The sequence below is a fragment of the Echinops telfairi genome, unplaced genomic scaffold, assembly GCF_000313985.2.
Source record: "Echinops telfairi isolate 266 unplaced genomic scaffold, ASM31398v2 ScPeMD7_31;HRSCAF=116, whole genome shotgun sequence".
Classification (NCBI taxonomy): domain Eukaryota; kingdom Metazoa; phylum Chordata; class Mammalia; order Afrosoricida; family Tenrecidae; genus Echinops; species Echinops telfairi.
The window spans coordinates 34489509-34514317 of record NW_022103928.1 but is presented as its reverse complement, the minus strand read 5'-3'; the positions used below and the strand labels follow the sequence as shown (position 1 = coordinate 34514317).

The following is a 24809-nucleotide window of genomic DNA, read 5'->3' as shown; positions in this document are numbered from 1 at the left end:
CCCCCCCACTCTTATATAAGTATATTTACATATGTACATTCCAGTCTTGTATCTGTATGTTTTTGAGGTGAATAAAATTACTAAATCTTGCTTCTTAAGGGATAGAGGCAGGCAAAAACTTAGCTGTATGAGCACAAAATGACACAAATGACTAATGATATTTGATTCTATAGACAGTGTTCAAACTTTTCTAGGATTTAAATGACTTTAGGTGAAGTGTGAATGCTGATTCTGGCCCAATGGGTTTGCTTACATACTTATGTTACCGGTCTATAGTTTTAAAAAATATCTAAGCTTCAAAAGTCAAAGTGCAACAAGTATACTATTACGCAAATCATACTCTTAGCTCACTTGCAATAGGAATACACGAATCAGTAAAATAAAACACAAACAACAGCAAAAAAAATTGCTTTTGAAGGTCATTTAGCGATCAACAGGAATAATTTGTGTAAGGCACGTAACCCTGCCTGACCATTTCATAGCCGGTATTCAGATGGCAGTGTGAACAGCCCAAACGGTTAGAAGACTCCACAGTTCCAACAGAAACCAACCAATACAATGGCTTTACCAATGGTTACATAAAAACTAAGTTGAAATTACAATTAAAAATAAAATTTGAGGTGCTTATTTACTACTAACGTATTAAATTCTGAACAAGAAAAATCTATCATCTGTAATCTCCCTACATTAGGGCTCAGAGGACTAGGCCAAAAATTTTCAAGGTTTTAATCCTAGTTCTTCAAATGTAGGATACTACAATCTGCAAGCCCACAAAATAAACTTTATTATATCTTCATGCATACTGTTAGCTCTGCCCAGAATATTTTCTCATCATTGAAAGTTGAGAGTTCATATCAAACCTCTAGTAAATTTAGCCCAGCATAAATTTTATCCCATGAGACATTTCAACCAAAGAAAAAGTGACCACTTCCCATGTAGTTACTATTCACACTAACGTAGGACCTATTTGGGGGTGGGGTTGTCCTGACAGTTAAGTTATAGCAGGAGGCAGTCCTGCTTGTTACATAAAAAAAAACACAACCCAAAACACCCGTGGCTGCCATCGCATGGACCCCATCTCATAGGGACCCGATGTAGGGTTTTGGAGTCTGAAGTCTTTACTGGACCAGACAGCCCCATCTTCTTCCAGACGAGCAACTGGTGATTTGAACGACTGACTTTACAGTTAACAGGGCAATGCCTAACCGACACTGCCACCAGAGCTCATTTGATTTGTACACAGTAAGTATACAATACAAATTTTTCAAATGCAAAATATTTTTGTAAAACCAATGTGAGGGAAGTTTATTTTGCTTGCTAACGTTATAGATTCTGTTATTTTAAATTATACTGTATTGTAGCCTAGACAGAAATAACTCATCTGGGTACCTGCACATTAACTATAATGTGTTCAGTACTATGCTCTTGGCTGTACTTATTAGACAATACATACATTTCAATAACAACCAGGAAACTGGTCAACAAATGATAAGTTTTTAAAACCTTAGATAATCTTCACTTTAAACTATCAAAAAGTCATTCATTACTTGATATCACTTTAAAATGCTCACTGACATAATCAATTTTCATGTTTGTTCAGTATAAATTGGGTTTATACTTGTAAAAATCGGATGTTCTGTGTAAAAATGACATACACTTTGTGAACTCACTGTAAACTTGTCTTCTCTTTTCTTCCGATAGCCAAAGGAACTTTTCCTAGAGGGGTAGAAAGTAAACAACTGTTAATTTCCCCATTTAAAATTTCTTGCACACATTCAAAGAAAACTATCAATTCAGTCTTTATTATTTTGTAATCTTTTAACATGACTTTTGATTTTCTACAATCCCAACCTTAAAAGGTTTAAGTAAAATAAAAACAAACATTTATTATTGAGGACTGATACTGATGTCTATGAAGGTTTTAAAAAAAGAATGGAAACCATTTAAACAAAAGAAACGACTTGATAGATATTTAGGATTTTAAAATAAAAGATCTGACAATGTGAGGGCAAACTAGAGAATTACATAAAAACCTAGAATGTTTAAGGGTCAAATGGAAATTCAACCACTAAAAAGCACAATAACTAAATTACAGTTCACTATTATTTAGGTTTAATAGCATGGATTGCCAGATGTAGCAAAGAAAAATATAGGATGTCCCATTGAAATGGAATTTCAGAAAAACAAATAATTTAACTTCAAGTGTGCCTCTTCTTAACGGAATTTAAAAGATGTTTCTACAGAGGCAACGAAAGCAAGAATACCATGGAATGATTATGAAACAAAATAATCACCATCTGAAAATTCTATTCCCAGTAACAGCATCTTTTAAAAAGGTTGCTGGTCAAACACTATGATAAACATTATTATTGCCACTGAACTCTATACATGAATACTGTTGAACTGCCAATGTTACATATAAACTTGACACTACAAAAAAACAAGTGATGGCAAAGGAGGCAATATTTTAGATTTAAAAAATTATTCACAAGCACACCAGCCTGTGTGATCACGAGGTGCCGAAGGGATCAGTTATCAGGCATCAAAGAACAAAAAATCAGATCATTGTGTGCTCACCTCCCTGATACGATCGCTGAAGACAAATGTGTGCATAAGCAAATGTGGTGAAGAAAGCTGATGGTGCCCGGCTATCAAAAGAAATAGCTTCTGGGGTCTTAAAGGCTTGAAGGTAAACAAGCAGCCATCTAGTTCAGAAGCAACAAAGCCCACATGGAAGAAGCACACCAGCAGCCTACGTGATCACGAGGTGTTATTGGGATAAGAACAAAAGATCTTATTGTGAATGAGAGGGGGGGAGTGCGGAATGGAGACCCAAAACCCATTTGTAGGCCACTGGACATCCTCTTACAGAAGGTTCTCGGGGAGGAAATAAGCCAGTCAGGGTGCAGGGTAGCAAGGATGAAAAATACAACTTTCCTCTAGTTCCTAAATGCTTCCTCCCACCCCGCTATTATGATCCCAATTCTACCTTACAAATCTGGCTAGCCCAGAGGATGTACACTGGTACAGACAGGAACTGGAAATCCAGGGAATCCAGGGCAGATGATCCCTTCAGGACCAGTGGTGGGAGTGGTGATACTAGGAGCGGGGAGGGAGGGTGGGTTGGAAAGGGGGAACCGATTACAAGGATTTACTTGTGAGCTCCTCCCTGGGGGGCGGACAACAGAAAAGTGGGTGAAGGGAGACGTCAGACAGGGCAAGATATGACAAAATAATAATTTATTAATCATCAGGGTTCATGAGGGAGGGGGCAGCGGGGAAGGAGGGGAAAAACTGAGGAGCTGATGCCAGCGTCTTAGGTGGAGAGCAAATGTTTTGAGAATGATGAGGGCAATAAATGTATAAATGTGCTTTACACAATTGATGTGTGTATGGATTATAAGAGTTGTATGAGCCCCTAATGAAATGATTAAAAAAATTATTCACTAAGTATCAAAATTTCAGACAACTTATTTGTATCTTTTATTTTAACTAGAAAGCCTAGACATACTGAAACATGGAAGAAAATACAAAAATGAGTGTGAGAGCTATATGAGACATGGTGAAAGAGTCTGAAATAAACTTGGAGTCCTAGAAGAGGTTCACGAATCAGGAAAAATCTTTACAGAGAAAAGGCCTGGGCAAGGAGCCCTGGTGGTGCACTGGTTTCAGCACTGAGCTGTTCTGAGAAAAGCTGGTGGTGTGATCCACCTAATGGCTCTGTGAGACAAAAACCTGGTCATCTGCTCCTGTAAAGATGACAACCAAGAAAACGAGACGAGAATTTTTAATTTGTCACAGGAGACTTCACTAAGTCAGAACAAATTTACCCAATGACTACTGCTGGGAAATTTTCACAATTGGCTCAAAAAATTCAGGATAAAAACAAAACAAAAAAGAAGAATTTCAAATGTCCATTCAATTGGAATGAAACGGTGTATAAAACTTGATATTTTTAAAAAATGATAAAAAATGTATCAGAGGCATAGTTGCTTATGATCAAAATTTAAAACCCACATTAATTTACTCTATTTTCTCTTATTAATAAGCACATTCTCACACAACTACTGAAATGGCTTACACTTTACCACTAAAATCATGGCGGGTTTCCAAATGTCAAGAACTTTCTATACATACTTGACAGCGTAAGACATGGTCTAGTTCCAACCACGCAAAAACATCTACAAGCAGTGATGTCATGTCATGCCATGCATTTGGTATAAAACACACACACCTAGCAAGTATTTCATATCAGGCACCAAGGAGACAAAGATGGGTGAGACAATTTACATGGTTTATTTGGTCTAAGAACTCACCTATTAAGTTCAGGTTTTATTAATCCCTTTGCCATTTTAATTGAACGCATAGACTTGCCTGAAGCCTTGTTTTATAAATATTGGAAAGGAATTTATCCATCATCTTTTCTAATCACTTATTTTATGGAAAATAAAAGATTAAAATTGTCAAGGATGGCAGAATTAATTAGAATGACAACTCAGCTCTATATACCAAATAAAGGTGCTATATGGTCCCTGAACTTCTGTGCCAGATGAGAATGGCATATGGAGCCTCTGACCAATCCAAATCTTTAGTATTCTTGAGCAAAGCCATTCTTCTTCTGGGAAATAACTCTTGGGTTTCTACTGAATAGGTCCTAGTAGCGAGTAAATGCCTGAATTGCGGGATATCAAATGATCATGAGAGTTGAACTACCTATCATGAACTGGGCATTAAGTCAACAAAACTGAGTAAAGATCATTGCAATTCACCATCACACAGAAACAATACATATGAAATTGAGCTTAACAAGTCTATACGACAGAAGTAACCTGCAAGAACAGATAGCTCAGATTCCTGAACCACTAGTGCCACTGCAGCGCCTGCTTTCACTCAATCTATACCAATATCCTCATTCAGTGTGCCTTATCATCCTCTAAGGAGAAAAAAAAACCTGACGCTGGATTACAAATGGACATATGCTAGTACAGTATGCCAGACTGTTATACTATTTACAACTCAAACAACAGTGCACTCAGATATGACCAAAAATAATGAGTTTACATCAATTCACAAACATGGGAGCTAGAAGTCTCATTAGATGTGAGCTTCCAAAGGACAGGTCTAGAGATTTATGACAAGGCGATCGTGGAAGAAGTATAAGATGGCCTCTTGGAATGGACAGAGTAGGAAGGTATTTGTTTTGCAAGTGTCTCCTTACCAAAACACGTCAACTACAGAAGGCACCCTAACAGTTGGGTGAAAAGATGATTATGTTCAGCTTCTTTCTCCAGACACTCAAGGTATACAGTACCAACTGTAGGAAGATGAAGTTATGCATAAACTCAACATTTCTTGATCAGCCAAATAAGTATTGCAAAAAGTAAAGCCCATAGAATCCACTGGTTTATCATGCATTTGATCACACACTGGTATAATGAAGACCTGTTTATAAGATGAAGTTGGGCAGTAACACCCTGAAGGAATTGGATTTTAACTAATAAAGGGCCCCTGGTCGCACAGTGGTTACTGTGTATCACCAAAGGGCCAGTTCAAACTCATCAGTCACCTCACAGGAGAAAGATGTGACATTTGATTCACCTAAGAATATGCTTTTAGTGAATTACTACAATGTGATGACACAGTCAGGCTATTCGATTCCAGGAATCAGAGAATTAGAAATGACTCTTCATTATTATACCTAATAATCTACTTGGAGAATTTAAATTTCTGCTCCCTACAACTTTGAATTCTAGTAATTTGGACACCCCCCACCCACCCCCCAAAGTACCAACAGGTGCTATAACCATAGTTTTACTGAAACAGAGAGTGAGAAACAACCTTTAGTCATTGGGATTGGTTACTCATTCCACTGAACCAACAGGCGAGGAAGTTTACTCTATGGTTGGATTGGCTGGAGTGACTAACAAGGAGTTGTTGGTATGTAAGGGATTCTATGGGCTGTCTCTTAGTATTCATTGTCTAATTAAAAAAAAAAAAAGTTAATGGGAAACAGAACTCCAAACCAAACCCGAAATAAGGAGATGGGGCAGGGTATGATGACTATGGAGCTAAGTCTTTTAGGAATGAAGGCTCAGGACCAACAACAGACATAAGGACTATAGAAGCTATGCATATTTTTCCTGGAATGCTATGTATATAGGTAGTACACACTGACCAAATTATTCTTTTCACTATCTTTATCTTTTATTAAGGATGTTGCTGATCATGCCAGTCTTTCAGTTACAGTCCTAAAGATGGTGCATTCTTTAAGTAACAGATTGTTTAGATAACAGCATAACTCCTGCAAAGGAAATTTATAGAGGTCTAAATATAGGCATGTACATTTGTAAATATATTTCTATATGACAATGAGGAAACAGATCTATGTGCATATATTTATAGGTTTAGTACTAAGGTAGCAAATGGACATTGGGCCTCTACTCAAGTTCTCCCTCAATGCAAGAACACTTTGTTCTATTAGACTGGCATTCCACGATACTCACCTTCCTGACACGATTGCTAAAGACAAAGCAGGTGCATAAACAAATGTGGTGAAGAAAGCTGATGGTACCCAGCTTTCCAGAGATACAGTGCCTGGGGTCTTAAAGGCTCAAAGATAAACAAGCGGCCATCTAGCTGAGAAGCAACAAAGACCACATGGAAGAAGCACACCAGCCTGTGTGATCACGAGGTGTCGATGGCAGGTATCAGGCATCAAAGAACAAAAAATCCTATCATTGTGAATGAGGGGGAGTGCAGAGTGGAGACCCAAAGCCCAGTTTTAGGCAACTGGACATCCCCTTACAGAAGGGTCACGGGGAGGACACGAGCCAGTCAGAGTACAATATAGCACTGATGAAATATATAACTTTCCTCTAGTTCCTTAATGCTTTCCCACTCCCCACCCCATTATAATGATCCCAATTCTACCTAACAAATCCAGCTAGACCAGAGGATGTACACCGGTACAGATAAGAGCTGAAAACACAGGGAATCCAGGACAGATAAACCCCTCAGGACCAATAATGAGAGTAGCGATACAGGAAGGGGAAGAGAAAGCTAGGGGAGGAAGGGGGAACCAACCACAATGATCTACATATAACCCACTCCCTGGAGGACAGACAACAGAAAAGTGGGTGAAGGGAGACATCGACAGTATAAGACATAAACAAATAATTTATCTATTATCAAGGGTTTGTGTGGGAGGGAGGAGAAAAAAATGAGGAGCTGATACCAAGGGCTCAAGTAGAAAAATATTTTGAGAATGACGATGGCCACAAATGTAGAAATGTGCTTGACACCATGGATGTACGGATAGTGATAACAGTTGTTTGAGCCTCCAATAAAATAATTAAAAAAAAAAACAAAAAACCCCAAAACAAAAAGGAGTATAACTCCTTTGTTGGAGAAGGTTGATTATAGCTTCACTTATATAAATATTACACAAAAGACTAAACATTATTGCTGATTGAAATTAAAATATTTGGAGACTTTATAACCAAAGAGGTAGAAAATTTTGGCTATTAAGATATTATCTTACAGTTTCAGATACTCTTTTCATACTTTTTTGTGATATTGTGGCTGGGATTCTGAAAACAGTACTTTTCATTTGTCAGGAAATGATTGTATGGCTGGAGGAGGGGAAAGGAACTTGGTCTTTCTTAGTCTAATGCTGTTTCTGTTGATGTTTCTCTGGGAATGGTCCATCATTCTAGGAACAATAGCAGATTCCAGTTTACAGGTTTCTTAATATTGTCAAAACCAGTCTCATTGTGCCCTCTCAGACACACAAGCACCACTTGACTGACACGATAGACCCTCCTTCCCCAGAGGTAACAGCACCAGCTTGGTTGGGGTCCCTTCCTTGGAAATTGGGAGGACCTCTTTTCCTTCAAACTTCTGGGGTTTAATAATCCCAACTCTTCTTTTGATCCTCAGACTGAGAGTTGGTAGCTGCTTCTTGGGGTTACTATCCTTGTATTAGCTCACTGTTCTCTTTTGCCAACTTTATATAACATTTTGTTAAAATAACTGATGTGTCTCTCGTTTTCCCAACACAGTGTCAGTTCTAGTAAATCATGCTGCCATTCTCTTATAATCCTACAGAGGTTTAATAAATGCTGACTTAATAACCACAGATTTAATGAACTACTCCTAGTTTCTGGTTTATATTTAATAATCCCAAACTGCACTGAAAGTTCATATTGTAGCAAGAAGAAAGAGGACACAGTCCTGTATATATATGTATAGGAAACTTAAGAAATATTACATATGAAACCTTTCAAGGTAGGTCAGAAAAAAAGTCTGGCCAGGTATCTTGCTGGTTCCTTGTCAGATGGGGATCGCCTGCTGTCAGCCATTAAACTAACAATTGAGTGAATGAAGCCCACACTGGTTTGGACAAAAAAGGAACAAAGCCTAGTTTTAATCTATTAATACTGAATAGGACATCATCAACCAAAAGTAAACCCATTGACCAGCCTCTTTTCTAATCTTTTGTCCCTGATGGAAGTATAAGTAACAAAAGACAAGACAGCAAGAAAGAAAAGAGCAAGTGGTACCAGTAGAAAAGTGTGACATAAACAAATCCAGTTTATTTTTATGATGTAAAGAAATGATCTTCAAGTAATGACAGCAGACACAAATATTAGAATCTCTGACCCAGGATGGGGAATATGTAAAATCTTCCATAACAATTTCCTCTTATAAATAAATTTGTAGAGCTAAAATCTAAACTCTGGTCTGCCTGGCTATAAAATTCATGCATCTGCCAACTACGCCATACTAGTCAACAAGACGAAGCAGAGCTAGGGACCAGTGGGGTTGGCAGTGGTGAAGAAGGAGGATAAGGAAAATTATACATTTACAGAAAATCCAGAGACTGACAGCTGTCCAGTTCCAAATCCTCTGCAAGTCATCACTGATAACTAGCTGAATTCCAATTATAGTTCTCATTGTAGCAATTTTGTCATAAAATGATGAAATCATTTAAATTCCTGCTCTTAGAATTGCTCATATAATTATATAAAACCTTTGATGTTTACAGCCTTCAATTTGATTTTTTGTAACATATTTCAAAATAATTATTATAAAACATATCCAAAATAAAACCCAAAAAACCAAATCCAGTCGTGAAGAGGATTCCAACTAACCGCAACTCTATGTGACAGAGCAGAGCCCCCTGAGGGTTTCCAAGGCCTTAAGTCTGTATAGAAGCAGGCTGCCTTGTCTTACTCTCTTAAGAGGTGGGCCCAAACTGCTGACCTTTTGGTTAGCAGACCAATGCTTAATCCACAGTACCACCAAGGGACCTTATTAATGTATAGGAGCGTAATATTAATATTAAAAATGTATGATAGGTACATAGTACCTGTTCAACAAAATATTTGAAAAACTCACCTTCCTCTACCTAAACCAGGAGATGATTCAAGACTACTCTGTTCCACTCGCCCAGTTCCAATCTCTCTCTTGGCAAAATTTGAAGGGTTTTGTATCCGTGTTCTAGTTTGACCTGTTTGCCTTGTCTGTGGGCTCCGGACACCATTAATTAAGCGGTCAGCAGTAAAGTTAAATATTGAAGGACTTTCTAATAATCCAGGTCCTCTCTCTGTACTAGAAATTGTATGGCGCAGATGTGATTTGTTAGGATTCCTATAAATGAAATTTTTGTATATACACAGTTATAAAATGATCAAAGCATTACATATTGAGCAGACATAATGGAACATCTAAGCTAAAATCTGCTTTCTACTTTAAAGAAAATGTTATTTAAAATAATTAACTCATATATGATCAATTAAGTGTTAATTTTCTATGTAGCATATTTTAAGTCCAGGCCCAAACTAAAACACAGACATGCACAGGTACAAGTCACCTCAGAAGCCTTTATTTAAAAAGAATCTCTATATAGGCAACTGTTGCTGTGTACCTTCAAGTTGATTTCAATTCATAGCAACCCTGTATGACAGAGTAGAACTGTCCCTAGGGGTCCTATTGCACCACCATGGCTCCTTTATAGGTATCTATAGCATAATTTTAATGTAATTCTATATTCATAAACAGTATTTTCTGTACATAATAAATCTATGCATATAATGCACACTGCATGTACAGGCAACAAATGTGGAAGGGTTGTGGCATGATTTTTTAAAAAAGCAGAACTGTTTAACATTATTTGCATCAAAATGTGGTTGATTCGATCTCTGATGAACATTAATAAATATATATCACTAAAGAGAGTCGGAAAATAGTGATCTTATTTAGCAAATGTGACTTATGGTTAGAGTTATGTGGGTTTAACAGGTTTTAAAAAGATGTATGCAACATGATAGCAACTATTGTTATAAAAATAATGGAAAAACAGTAATTTGTAATTTAGACGCATTTTAACGATTTATGGAACTTGCCTGTTTCTAGGAGGATATTGTCTGAGTGAAGTCAGAGGAGATGTTGCAGGTTTGAAGGTTGGCGACGTAAATCCATTTATAAATCCAGTATTTGGAAATGGAGTTACCTAGATTCATTAAAAAGCAAACAGATAATAAGCAAACAAAAAAAATCAGACTTCATTGTAGTTACTAGTACTGTATGTTGTGGTAACCTGGGTCAGTCCTTGATCTTTTCAGAGATGTTATGTGTTATGTCTCATTTTATACTTTAAAATATTTGAAGCTTGAGAAAATATTTTTCTAAGATTATTAATAGCTAATCATTATTGAGAACTCGCAACTGCCAGTATGGCACTAAGAACTTTTTTCTGTATTACCTACTTTAATCCTAAAGATTCAACAACAAAGATAATCGACAGGAAAGGAACTTGTTCAAAAGCACGTAGCTAGTCCATCCTTGAACAAAGGTATTATGTTTGCTTGGAAAAGTACAAATGTTTAGCTTTATGATGATAACACTTGGCATTACTGAAAATAAACAATTCTTTATTTCCAGTGGTTTTATTAAAATTCATCAAATTTCAAACCATATTGCTACTTGCTTGGTTCTATCAATATCTCACAGTCACAGCCTTCAAGGGGGCCATCTCTATGTTTGGAGCTATGATTTCCGGTAAATCTTATTCTAAAGAATAGAACCTTTACATGCATTGTGTTTTAAGGTAATTAATAATTATTTCCCATGTCACAATTTAAGATAATACATGGTATATGAATATACAAATATAAGATTCATAAGATTAGAAGGGAAACACAGAACCCTTAGGAGATTTTATGATCTTAAATATCATCTTAAAAATTAAAAATATCAAGTGAAAAATTGTAAATACCAATAGACTATTTTAAAAATCTAACATATACACAAACTAAGTTAAAACTCAGTGTTGAAACACAGAATGATTACTATAGCGTTTGGGGTTCAAATTTCAAATACTTTCTGTATAAATGGTTTTCCTTAATGGGCTCAAAGTCATTTCACTTATTGGTGTCTTCCAATATTGACCCTAAATTTTCAAGTTCCCCCCTTCATTAGGAAAACCCCCAAAAAAACTAAGTAACCAATTTGTCCTAACTAGAGCTAATAGAAAGCACTATAATATGAAAAGTAGAGGCAATTTATTAGGGCCACAATAAAATGATAGATTTTTTTTTTTTAATTGAAGCTACAAAGGAGAATGCTGGAGTGAAAGATATACTTAAAACTTTGTTAGAATTACTAATTCACTTTTGGGAAACATTATAGTCTGTAACAGTATGGCTGGCTCTATTTTAAAAATACTACTAATCACACCAGAAGACGTATTAAATCCAGACCTATATTTGAAGGCTACAAATCATGGGAAGACTAATCAAGACTAATCTTGATTAATTTATGCAATTTCACATATAGGATTCTAGTATTTGAGTAATTTTGCTCAAGAGTTTAAAAATAAAACTGTTTGATAATATGACAACCTAATTAGTACCTTTTTCATAATTATCAGGCACCATCCTTATTTCTGCTCAAAATGATACAATATGGTTTAGCGTACCATATCCCAAACTCATTTGGCCTACTCCCCGCTTTCCACATATACATTTACTCACTCAGTGCACTCTGGCAATCAAAAAACTTTTGTAGTATCGCCCATGATACAGGATAAAGTATAGATATCTTCTTTCACAGCCCTCCAGGATCATTCCAATACCACCCAGGGGTTGATATTGTCCACTATGGGAAATACTAGTTAGAGTAAGTAAGGGGGTTGGGGGTTGCAGGAGAAGGGAACTTGTCTTCAAAGAGGCAAATCAAGATCAAAGTAAGTGTCCCAAATAATTATTTAAACATGAAACAGAAGTCAAGGCCCAAAACTGATCCAGAACCTCAAGGGATCTTAATCTTTAAAAGGATAAATATGACTAGAGGGCAAACTTAGTTCAGGAAGGTCTAAACATGACAATGAAGTTTGGAGATTATTCAGCACCAAGAGTTTAGGAACTACAGATTTCTTTTAACAGGTCTTTTATATTTTGGGGGAAAGGAGAATATAAGGACTATGGGTCTACTTTTATAGAATGTAAATATTCCCAATTAGTAGTATCATTTTTAAGATTCATACAAAATAGAAACAGCTACTCTAGCTACTTATGCACATAATCTTTTAATGCACAGTGGTAAAACCCAAAAAACAGAATTGCACTAGATGCATCAAGAAACTTGCTCTGAGTTAGTGCACCTAGTGGCCTTGCCTGGGAAGGTTCTTTCTGAATTTTTCCCATACAAATAGTTTCACTCGAACCTCATTGTTTTGTGATGGCCGATTTAAGAGAACAGCACGTGGCTGTGAAATTTTGTTTCCTGCTCAGGAACAATGCTGCAGAAACTGTTGTGATGCTGAACACAGTCTACAACAACAGCGCTTTGGGAAAAACTCAAGTGTACGTGTGGTTTTCTCATCTCAAAAAGGTGAAATGTTGATGACAAACCTCATTGTGGATGTCCATCAATTTTCCAAATGTTTGAAAATGTTGACTTGTAGCACATTTGGAGTTCGTTTTACCAGGTCAGACTGTTTTTTGTTTTTTTTTAATTTTTTTTTTTTAAATCAATTTATTGGGGACAGACTGTTAATCAAGCTTTCTATTCAGAGGTTCTGAAAAGATTGCCTAACAGTGTGTGACAAAAAAAGCCTGCTTTGTGGCAGACGGGGACTGGTTTTGCCACCACGATAATGCACCTGCTCATGCAGCCATCTCAGTGTGCCAGTTCTGGGCAAAAATCATGAGCATGTCTCTCTTGCCCCACGCACCTGACTCACCAGACCTCGCTCCCTGAGACTTCTTTTTGTGTCTGTAAAGGACAGCGATTTGACAACGCAGAGGTGAAGAAAAAAACGAAGGAAGTGCTGTCAGCCATCCAAATAGATGAGTTTTAAAAATGATTCCAAGAATGGAATTGCAATGTATTTTTGCAAATGGAATTTGACAAATGTATTTATTAAATGTAATGGAGATTACTTTGTAGGTGATAAGGTTGTCTTGTAAAAAAAAATTTAAATACATGGCTTTGGGGAAAAAAATTTTTTTTATATCCCCTTGTATGGTGGGTGATAGAAATTGGGGGCAAGGAGGTTAGGGACTATTTGAGAATTTCTTCTCAATTATTACAAACACCCACTCATTTCTCTGTTCTCAGCCTGTGTCCTCAGCAGTGCCATAAGAACTATTTTCTAAATAGCATGGTTTCATTTCCAGCTTAGAAACCTTACATGAGTTACCTAGCCCACAAGACAAAGGTCCAAACACCCTTAGAACACCATGTAAGCACTTTTACAATCTGATTCTAAAAGGACACAGTGAAAGCCTCACTTCTGAGCTAGCTCAAAAATACTAATAATCACACTCATGTGTTTTTGTACACGCTGTTTATTCTTATGCAGCTTCCTTCTCCCTGATCCCTTCTGATAAACTCATACCTACCTCAAGATTAGGTCTTTCTTAATCTTTCTAGCACCTACAGCAACATACATAACTAGAGAAAAATGATTGGATCCATTTCAAATTTACAAATTCTAATTATAGGCCCTTAACATTGGTCAACAATCTGTACAGCTTTGAGGCTGTTTTGAGGATAAAACAGCGTGTGTTCAATTTTTATTAACTATTGGGACCCTATTAAAATAATCTTTCTTCTTAAAAAAATCTCTTATTTCTCTACTAGTTAAAATTTGAGATCTCTCCCATTCTCATAATATGCAATTTACACTACAGCTCTGATTATATTTTGTGTTTTACCATGGAATATACAGTTTAGGAAAGGAAATGTTAGCCAAGAGATGAGATAAACTGGGGAAAAGTTCAAGATCAGTGTTAGAGTGAATGGTTTTTATGTAATATGGATCCATTATTTCATCTCCAAATTGAATTTAAAACCCACTACATAAATTGAAGGCTCTGGTGGCAAACAATAAAAATACCTGGTTCCTACAGATAGGAACTAGAAACACGAGGAATCCAGGACAGATGATCCCTTCAGGACCAGTGGTGACAGTGGCGACACCGTGAGGGTGAGGGAAGTTGGGGAGGAAAGGGGGAAATGATTACAAGAACCTACATATAACCTCCTCCCTGGGGGATGGACAACAGAAAAGTGGGTGAAGGGAGACGTCGGACAGTGTAAGACATGACATAATAATAATAATTTATAAATTATCAAGGGTTCAAGAGGGAGGGGGAGGGGAAAAATAAGGAGCTGATATCAAGGGCTCAAGTAGAAAGCAAATGTTTTGAGAATGATGATGGCAACAAATGTACAAATATGCTTGACACAATGGATGTATGTGTATGGATTGTGATAAGAGTTGTACGCGCCCCCAATAAAATGATTTAAAAAAACCAACTGGTTTCAGGATACGTTTTAAATTTGATGGACAATTTCAAGTACACCATATATCCAGTGTCTACCACTAAGTTTTAGTTAATAAATTTCAAGTGAAAAAGAAACTTACCAAGGAGGGATCAAGATAGCTATGTGTTGTTGACCATGTCTGTGGGGTGATTAAGCTGTACAGGGGAAACTGCTGCTGGGGACTATATACTGGAGGTAAGTAAAACGAAGCTGTATAACGCTGCTGGGTATACAGGTTCATATCCAGAGGTCTAAATCCATTCTTTGGCAAAAACGTGTTTATAGCTATTGCCTTCGCTTTTATCCGTGCCTGTATGAAAACATTAAATTTCTATTAAAATATTTAAGAACATTGGTTTCACCATAAACAAAGTATAACCAATGGTCTTGCTTACCTTAATTGGTTTTCCTTGGAAAGTCTTGACTTCTTCTCGAAGATATTTGTAAGCCTAAGGGCAAAACCACCCAGAATACCTCTTGTTAACTTTACAAATATGAAAGCTAGTAGTTAATTCAACAGCTCAAATAAATGACTATTAAGTGAAAATATGTTAAGACCGGCAGCAGTAATTCTTAAACTTCTTTGGATTACAGATCACGAAAGAGAATCTGATAAAAGCAAAGGAAACTTTTGTCAAAATTCTCATAAATATTTGCATACAATTTTAGGAGTAATAGAAACATTTCCCATAAGACCACAGGTAAGAATTCTGATGGAGAGCTAAACAATGAGTACTGAGCTCTTAGTAATAATTGCAATTTGAAATTGCAATCATACAATTTAGAACAGAAAATGCTAAGCAAGAATGGAGATAAACTGAGGGCAAGATTAGGATTGCAATATTAAAAAGTCATTATTAATATAGCTTATTTTTCTGCAAATTAAATTGAAGCACTGCTATATAACTTTAAATTGTGATATGACTCAACTTTGCCTAACTACATTTAAAATGCATGTTAAAAGTTTACAGTTATTCTTATCTCTCATGCCCTTGCTCCTTATTTTTCTCTTTTATGTAAGTAAAATCCATCTTTCAAGTTATTTTTAATTTTCTAAACACTCAGTAAACATTTATACCTTCTAACCCTTTATAATATACTAGCACTCCTTTGTGCCTATTAATTTGTTTTCCCTTTTAAAGGCAAGGAAACTATATTAACTCCCTATGTCGTTTCATAAGGAGTTACTCCTTATGAGGCCAGGGGTGTAGTTGTTTGCTTATGTCACCTAATACGAGCTTATTTCTCAGTATCTGTAAGATGATGGTGTAACATGCGAAGATACTCAGTGAAAGATTATGTTCCAATTACCCCAAAACACTTTTCAAATGTAAGAACTATTCTTTGCCCAGGTAGCCTAATAGAACTTATTTTCCTAGATGGCTTATCATAAAATATCTTTAGAAAACACTATCACATGCTTTTCATATTGTTGCAAAATCAAAAATAAAAAGACTAAATCCACCGCCACTGAATCAATTCAGACTTCTGAGGACTCCGACAGAGTGGGACTGCTCCATAGTTTGGTCTATAGTCTCTGCAGAAGCAGATCCTGAGGCCTTTCTGCCACAGCAATACTAGCTGAGTTTGAACCATTAACACGGAAATCACTATTTGAGTGTAAACAGCTTGTGCCACCTAGAGATCTATTTTTACTGCTACTAAAATGGTTCAATTTAAATATCTGCAACATGGTTTTCTCTGTACTTTAATATTCATTTCAAACTTTCTACTATCAAAAGCTTCATGTAGTCCTAATAACTCAGCACATTATGTACTTCATGGAGGGAGGTGCAGGGCTGTGGTTCGAAGAGCTTACCTGTTGTGCGTCAGCTTCTGTCTCAAATGTAATAAACCAATTATCATTGTAGGCAAATTCACAGTTTATAAATTTCGGTAGATTATCTCCTTTAAAAAGTGCTTCTACTTCCTACCGGAAATAAGAGAAGCAAAAATTAACTCTTAACGATACTTTTGGCTTTCACCAAAACAACTTACTGCCCTTTTAATAGTGATGCCATCCCCACGAAGGAAGCACACTCCTTAGTGAGCGGCAAAAGGAGACACAGTAACTCCAGTCAGCAGTCAATGCTACTAAATCTGCAGGCTGCATTTTTGAAATTAAAGATTGTCAAAATATTTTGTTTTAAAAGTATTTATCATAAAAATGTCCTTTAGCTTAACTTTGTCTATTACTACTTTTAAACAAATAAGCATTTTCACTTTATTCACTTTTAATTTGTAAGTACTGAAATAAATTGTTTTTAATATAAAATGTGTAAAAGGGAATCCTGAGATGAAAAAGTTAGAGAACCACTCTTTTCAATGAGTCATTTGTTCACTGGCAATGTATGTAAATTCTGGATAAAAATCTGTTACTCAAGTATTTACTCTTAAAAAATCCACGCTTTAGAAAACCCAGAAGTAAACACAAAATCAAAATCAATAAACTAAAAAAATCCCCACAAGAACATTTTCCAAGTATTTTCCAAAGAAATACTTACTTCTATAGGGGTAGATTCAGATATTTCACGCAATATTACTATGCAACGATTTTGATTTGGCCTTACTTTTTCCCCTTTCTCATCCACTTGAACTAAAGGCAATGCTATAAATAGGAGATAAAATTAATGGTAAAACAACAGTATTATAATCAATCAATTATTGATGATATAATACAGGCATTTTAATGGAATGCTTTATACTATTATAACTGAATATGTTAAAAAACTGTATACAACAGTCAAAATTATCAAAAAGTTTTAAGCCAATCTTGGATGTTAAATATTACATGACCATAGAACACAAAAATTTAAGTCTTACAAGTAGATTTAACACTATGAAACAAAAGTTCTAAATGGTTCAAACATGAAAAATGGATTAAAATTCATTTATTATTTCTCCTTTTTATAACTCTCTAAAAGATAACTTTCCTATTTTATTTTGAAATAAAGACTCACAAGAAGGTTCCATGTATCCTTCCCTCAATATTCCCTAAAGATAGTACCTTGTACAACCATAGTAGATTGTTAAAACAAGAGATGTTGTTGTCAGGTGGGCACCAGCACATTGGTTCTGACTCAAGGATCCTGTGTACATCAGAACAAAACACCACCTGGTCCTGTGTCATCCTTACAACTGCTCTCGTTTGAGCCCACTGTTGCAGACACTGTGCTAACCCATCTTGTTGAGGACCTTCTCTTTCTCATTGACCCTCTATGCAACACCAAGCATGATGTCATTTTCCCAGGACTGGTCTCTCTTGATAACATGTGTGAAGTATGTGAAACAAAATCTCATCGTCCTTGCTTCTAAGGAAGATTCTGATTGTACTTCTAAGGCATATTTGTATTTTCTTGTGGCAATCCATGATGTTTTTAATATTCTTTACCAGCATCATTACATTCAAATGCATCAGTTTTCTCCTTTGGTTTTCCTTAGTCAATGTCCAACTTTTACATGCAAGAGAAAATACCATGGCCAGGCACACCGTAGTCCTCAGAGTAACATCTTTGCTTTTTAACATGTAAAGAGGTCTCATGAAGCAGATTTACCCAATGATCTCTTGACCATAGTTTCCAAAAGCATTGACCGTGTACCCAAGCAAGACAAAATCCTTGACAACTTCAACCTTTTTCTCTGCTTTTATGATGTTGTTACCTACTTGCCAAGTAATGAGGATTCTGCTTTTCTTTACACTGAGTTGTAATCCACGCTGAAGGCTGTAATCTTTGATCTTTATCAGTAAATGCTTCAAGTCCTCCTCAGTTACAGCAAGCTAGGTTGTGTCACCTGCACATTGCAGGTTGTTAATAGCACTTCGTCCAATCTTGATAATGCATTCTTCTTCATATAATCTAACTTCCCTGATTATATGGTCAGCATACAGACTGAACAAGTGTGGTGAGAGAATATGACCCTGCCGCACACCTTTCTTGATTTTCTAAGTCATGCAGCATTTTATTTGCATAACTGCCTCTGGATCCATGTACGAGCAAAATGAAATGTTTTAGAATCCCCATTCTTCTCAAGGCTATATGCAGTTAATGGTCTACACAGTCAAATACCTTTCCACAGTCAATAAAACACAACTACATATCTTTCTGGTATTTTCAGCCAAGATCCATCAGACATGAGCAATGATATCCCTTGTTCCACATCCTCTTCTGAATCCAGCTGAACTTCTGGTAGTTCCCTGTCAATGTACGGCTGGCAACCACCGTTGCATTATCTTCAGCAAAATGTTACCTACATGTGATATTAATGATGTTACTCTATAATTCCTGCATTGGGTGGGTCACTTTTCCTTGGAATGGGTAAAGATACAGATCTCTTCCTGTCAGGTGGCCAAGTAGCTGTCTTCCAAACCTCTTGGCGTAGATTACTGAGTACTTCTAGTGCATCATAAACTAATTCAAAAACTTCAATTGGTATTCCATCAATTCCTGGACCTTGTGTTTGGTTAATTCCCTCAGGGCATTTTGGACTTCTTCCTTCAGTACCACTGGTTCTTGATCATATGCTATGTCTTCAAATGACTGAAATGTTGACTAGTTAGTTTTACTGGAAGCTCTGCTGAAACCTGTTTACTTTGAGTGACCCTGCTGTTATTTCAAATGCCAGTGGCATAGCTTTTAGAATCACAGCAACACACACGCCACCAGATTATGACAAACTGACATATGGTGGCAACGAAGACAGGCTAAATAAAAACATTATATAAAACAACAACATCCCGAACAACTAAAATAAACCAGTACATACTAATAACGAAACAGGCTAAATAAAAACATTATATAAAACAACAACATCCGGAACAACTAAAATAAACCAGTACATACTAATAACACCCATGAATGAAGATAAAAATTTCTTACCCAGAATTTGGTAAATTGAATCCAACAATAAATAAAAATGGTACTAAGTCAATAACATGTACAGTTTATTTCAGGAATGCAAGGCAGATTTATAAATCAAAAACACAGATCATCATTTAAAAAAGCTGTTTATAGGCAGGCCGGGGCCGGGCGTTTCTGTGCGGGTCGGGCTGTGCCCACAGTAAACGGAGGTTCTGAGCTACCTGCCGCAGAGCAGGCGCCTGGACGAGTATGCCCTGGTAACTCCACAGGAGCCCCACCACCCAGTGGAAGATGATGTTCTTAAGACAGGGTCCCAGACTGTGGTGCCTGACGCTACTGCTGGCCCTCGGGACTGGGTGTCACCTGCACACGCCGCCACCACCAGCCACGCCCCCGATTTTATGTGTGAAACTATGTGGACACCTGAAATATTACCTATTACCCCTTTATAGTACAGTGGTGCCACCTGATGAAATAATGATTAGTTATCGATGTGGCCTTCCTTTACCATCCAAAACAGAGCAGTGTCAATTTGCAGTGAAGCCAATGCTATCGACAGTTACTTGATTCCTTCAGGACATACAGAATGAAGATAAAGGTGTCAAAACTACAGCAGTCTTCACAGCAGATGGCAGCAAGATTCCAGCTTCAACCTTAATGGGAGTTTTGCTAATGAATAATTTTCAAATTGGCATCAATACAATAACGTATAACGTGCACTGCCCCAAGCAAGAAGCACTGAGTAGCGAGCACGCTGCCAAGATGGACACCGTGAAGTCATTGGTTCACAGACTGTTTACAGCCATACATTTCGATGAGCATCAGGAAAGAGACGCATTTGCTGGAGAACAATGGCCACCTGAAGAAGCACCTGCAGCCCTGGAAGAGCTGAAAGCTCGAATTGAAGGTCGTTTTGAAGCCAGAATCAGCAACCTCCTGTGGCGCGGCTTAGCGCTGCTGTCTGCTCAGGGTAGGGCCCTGGCCTGGTTCACCTGGTGGGTGTACTCCTGGGACATCATGGAACCAGTTACATACTTCATCACATTTGCAAATTCCACGGTCTTTTTTGCATACTTACTAGTCACTCGACAGGATTACACTTACTCAGTTGTTAGTGGTAGGCAATTTCTTCACTTCTTCTATCAGAAACTTCACTTCTATCAGCAGGAACATGCTGATGTGGAGCAATACAACAAGCTAAAAGATGACCTCAGTGAGGCTAAAGCAGCCCTGAGACGTCTGCGACAGAGTCTCTATTTCCAATTGCCAGTGGATCAGCCTGGTGAAAAGGACTGACCTTCCATTGTAAATGTCATTGAAGTTTTCCTATTTTGCACCTTAGAAACTGGAAGTTTTTGAGTCCCATAGTTCATTTCAATTTGACTGTTTCAGTATCTTTTAGCTAATAAAAAGGTTCTTATGATCAAAAAAAAAAAAAAAAAGCTGTTATGGACTCCCAAGTCAATTCTGGTTCCAAGCAACTCTTCAGAACAGAGTAGAATCCCAAAGGATTTCCAAGGAGGTAAATCTTTATGTAAGCAGACTGCTACCATATTTCTCCCAGAGAGCCTCTCTAAATGATCAATTGATACACTAGCAACAAAAAAGCAACCAGACAACTCCTCTCCCCCCAAAAGTGAAAGAGCATGATTGATTCCATTTATATAAAAATTCTAGAATATGCAAAGTAAACTATGTCAGAAAGTTGTTTAGGAACGAGATAGAGAATGGGGAGTGGCAAAAGGCAATTATGGGAGGATGGTTGACTATGTTATCTTGACGGTGATAGTATCATGGGTATATAAATATGTCAAACGTAACATCATATACTTAAAACATACGTGAATTTATGGTTTATACCAGAGAACTTCAAAATTTTATAGGAAAAATTCCATTATCTTTCAATTCATTTCCCCATTAACATTCAGAAACTCTTTTGTATTAACCCTCTTAAGAACTCAACTAATATAATAAGTTGATCACAGGCTATTTATTACACATGCACATTTCTTTGTGCTCAAATTCTGGGTGGGAAAAAAAAATAATTTAAATTTCCATTGAAGTACTTCCTAAGAGGACAACTTTTATTCATGAATAGAAAATCCAACTGAATTCAAATAATGGTCATCTTTTCATACTACAGTTTAGTGAAATCCACAGAAGGAAAAATAACGACAACAACAAAACCTGTGTTATCTGCACAAACAAACCAGGGTATAATAGGTAGGCTTTTAGTCAGGCAATGGAAGGTTCAACCATTTAAACTTATTTAGGCAGTTTCATTGGTGGACAACAATAATTCACTGTCTTCTTGTGAAGGGTGCTTGCTAAGGAGGGAAACTAAGTAATCCAGTTATATTTACAGCACTATTATAACAAGTAGGTTTTTATAATTAAAAAGAGATGATTTAACAAGAAATTAAATATATCTTACATTCAGTACAAAACTATCCCCCATCTTGGGTGAGAAGGAGACATTATAAAGGGGCATGGTGAAACGGTTAGTGATGGACATACTCATCCTGATTGTGGTGACGGTGTCAAGGATGTTTAAATATGTCAAAACTGTACACTCATGCAGTCTATTACATGTCAATTATGCCTCAATAAAAGTTTTCTTGTCTTATAAATAAAAGAAAAAGGCTATAGAAGTCTAACTCTGCAAAGCAAACCAAGACACAATCAAACTAAAGAAGGGGACTTGAAAAGTTCATAGAAAAATGTATTAAAATAAAATGCATCTTTCTCACAAACTTTTTAAAGCCCTTGTACTTCTGATTCAGTACATAACACTTTACTTTTGTGTGGATATTTTTAAAAGTTTTATTGGCATTTCATCCACACATCGCATGATTCAATAGTTTAATCATATCAAGAATTGTACAATCATTACCACAATCGATTTTATAACAATTTTTTCTTCCTTGCATTCATTGTTATTTGTGTAATTATTTTAATTGTGGCAAAAATATACACAACAAAACATTCTCCAATCCAACAGCTTCACATGTATAATTCAATAGTAAATACTTTATATGTGACGATTTCTTGATATTTTTGTGGGTCTCTTGATCTAATGTTTAAAGATTTGATTTTTTTTTAATTAAGAAAAAATAACTTTATTTACAATATCCTCTTAAGGAAAGATGCAATACCATTTCAGGAGAACTTAAGTAGGAAACTGAAAGAAAGTACTTTAGCTGCTAAAATGATAATTGAAATATATTTCATTTTAACTATAAATATCATTATTAATTCTAATAGCTGTCTTTTAAATCTTCATTAAAAAGATTCTTTTCAAATCCAAATGACCCATAATTTGTAAAGGCCATCTACTTTTGAAGTTTTTATTATGGTACTTTAAATGGGGAATGGTGAGAAAGAAATGGAAGCCCATGTAAGGTTTTATTTACCATCAAATATTTTAAAATTTAACATATAAATGTAAAGATTTGCACAAAAATTTTTTTTTTTTGCCATCAGGTCAAATCTAACTCATCATGACCCCATAGGACAGAGTAGAACTGGCTCATAATTTTCAAGGCCGTAATCTTTACCTAAGTAAATTGCTACATCTTACTCCTGGAGTTCAAACTGCCTATTATCTTTTGGCTACTAGGTGGAACAGACAGGTAACCATTACACCACCAAGGCTCCTTAAAAGATTAATACTAAGAAGAAAGTACTGATAAGAAAAATGTTATAAACGTCAATTATAATTCATTTCAAATGTTCATTTACTTACATCTTAGCACTTCAACAATCAAATCAACATCAGTGCTGAGTTTCTTGATATGATCAAGGTTCGCTACTGTTGTAATTGGCACATACTGATCACTATCCATTTGTGATATAAGATACATATCACTAGCAAGATTCTCCCTGTTGAAAGAAAAAATGCGTTGTTTTATTAACACGAATATTTCCTTACAAGGAAGTTTTATTTATAGCAATATTCATTTCACATGTGATATTACTGTTCTAGGGCATGGTTTTGTAGTTAAAGCTGTGTTCAAATCTCGTTATGTTTTCATATACTACCTCAGGTAAAAATTCTCAAGTTTTAAAAAGTATTTGAGTAGTTTACTAAATACACACACACAGCCATCAAGTTGGTTCTGACTCACAGTGACCCTAAAGGACAGGGCAGAACTGTGGGCGCATGAGACTGTAACTCTATGGGAATTGAAAACCTATCTTGCTCCCCAGGAGCAGATAGTAGTTTTGACCTCTTGACCTTGTGGCTGACAACCTAACTCATAACCACTATTTAAGTGGTTGAATGCACAAGTAAAGCCAGTGACAAGGTTGATGCTCAATTGTGCTGTACAGTCTAGAACACCTGCTCAAGTTGCTGCAAATCTAATTCTGTGTGTCCTAGAAGCTAGTGATAAAAAGAAGGAAAAACAAGTAATAACATTACCCACAGGGCATTAAATGTTATTTTAAGCCAGTAGAGAATAGGTGAGTATTAGTCATTTCCTGGTATTCTGCTCTAAGATAAATATTCCTGATGAGTTTTCATAAAGACGACAATATGCAATGCAGTGAACAAGGCTCTCAAAAAGTCTCAAAAACTAAATACAATAATAGGTTTCACAGGACCTCTTCCTGCAATGTCTTTCAATCTTGAAGTTCAATAGAGGTAATTGATTTGTAGCATGAAATGCTGTTTTGTTTCCCTTATCTTGGCTAGTCATCGCTCCTATGGCATGATTCTGGCCACATAAGGAACAGATAAGGGTTTGTGAATGACATAGGGCTATGTTTTTCAATTTATCAAGAAAACATTTTTTTAACTTAAGGAATGTCACTATACAATGTATGAATTTATGAATATGAAAATGGAAGAACACCATGGCATGGTCTGTCACTTCCCACTTCATGCAATCCCGCTATATGGAGGCAGACCTCCTCAGACACCTCTGTGCAATCTTAAGGACTCCAAAGAAAACATCTGGGAAAAAATCATTATTGATAGAAATTTCAGGATGGTCAATTACCCATATCCAGTTTTGTGGTTCAAGCTTTAATGGTTTTACCATACTTTTCATAAAAGGCATCATTCACCACTGGAGCCTTGCAGAGGGGTCTCGGGGAGGAGATGAGCCAGTC

At 36.4% G+C, this 24809-nt stretch overlaps 1 protein-coding gene and 1 pseudogene across 6 annotated transcripts in view; one reads left to right on the top strand and one right to left on the bottom strand.

Moving 5' to 3' along the window:
- The window catches only part of LARP4B (La ribonucleoprotein 4B), a 72493-nt gene that overhangs the window by 10387 nt on the left and 37297 nt on the right, over positions 1-24809 (bottom strand). For 2 of the 6 annotated variants that reach the window (XM_045289784.1, XM_045289781.1), the window contains 8 exons: positions 23440-23576; positions 17340-17443; positions 16655-16765; positions 15231-15284; positions 14936-15145; positions 10407-10513; positions 9400-9651; positions 1656-1716 (listed from right to left, as the gene is read on the bottom strand). In XM_045289784.1, coding sequence (XP_045145719.1) covers positions 1656-1716; positions 9400-9651; positions 10407-10513; positions 14936-15145; positions 15231-15284; positions 16655-16765; positions 17340-17443; positions 23440-23576 — 1036 coding nt within the window. The remainder of the gene's footprint in view (positions 1-1655; positions 1717-9399; positions 9652-10406; positions 10514-14935; positions 15146-15230; positions 15285-16654; positions 16766-17339; positions 17444-23439; positions 23577-24809) is intronic. The other 4 variants (XM_004702345.3, XM_045289782.1, XM_045289785.1 and 1 more) reach the window with 3 other exon arrangements.
- Positions 19986-20990, top strand: LOC101644441 (annotated as a pseudogene).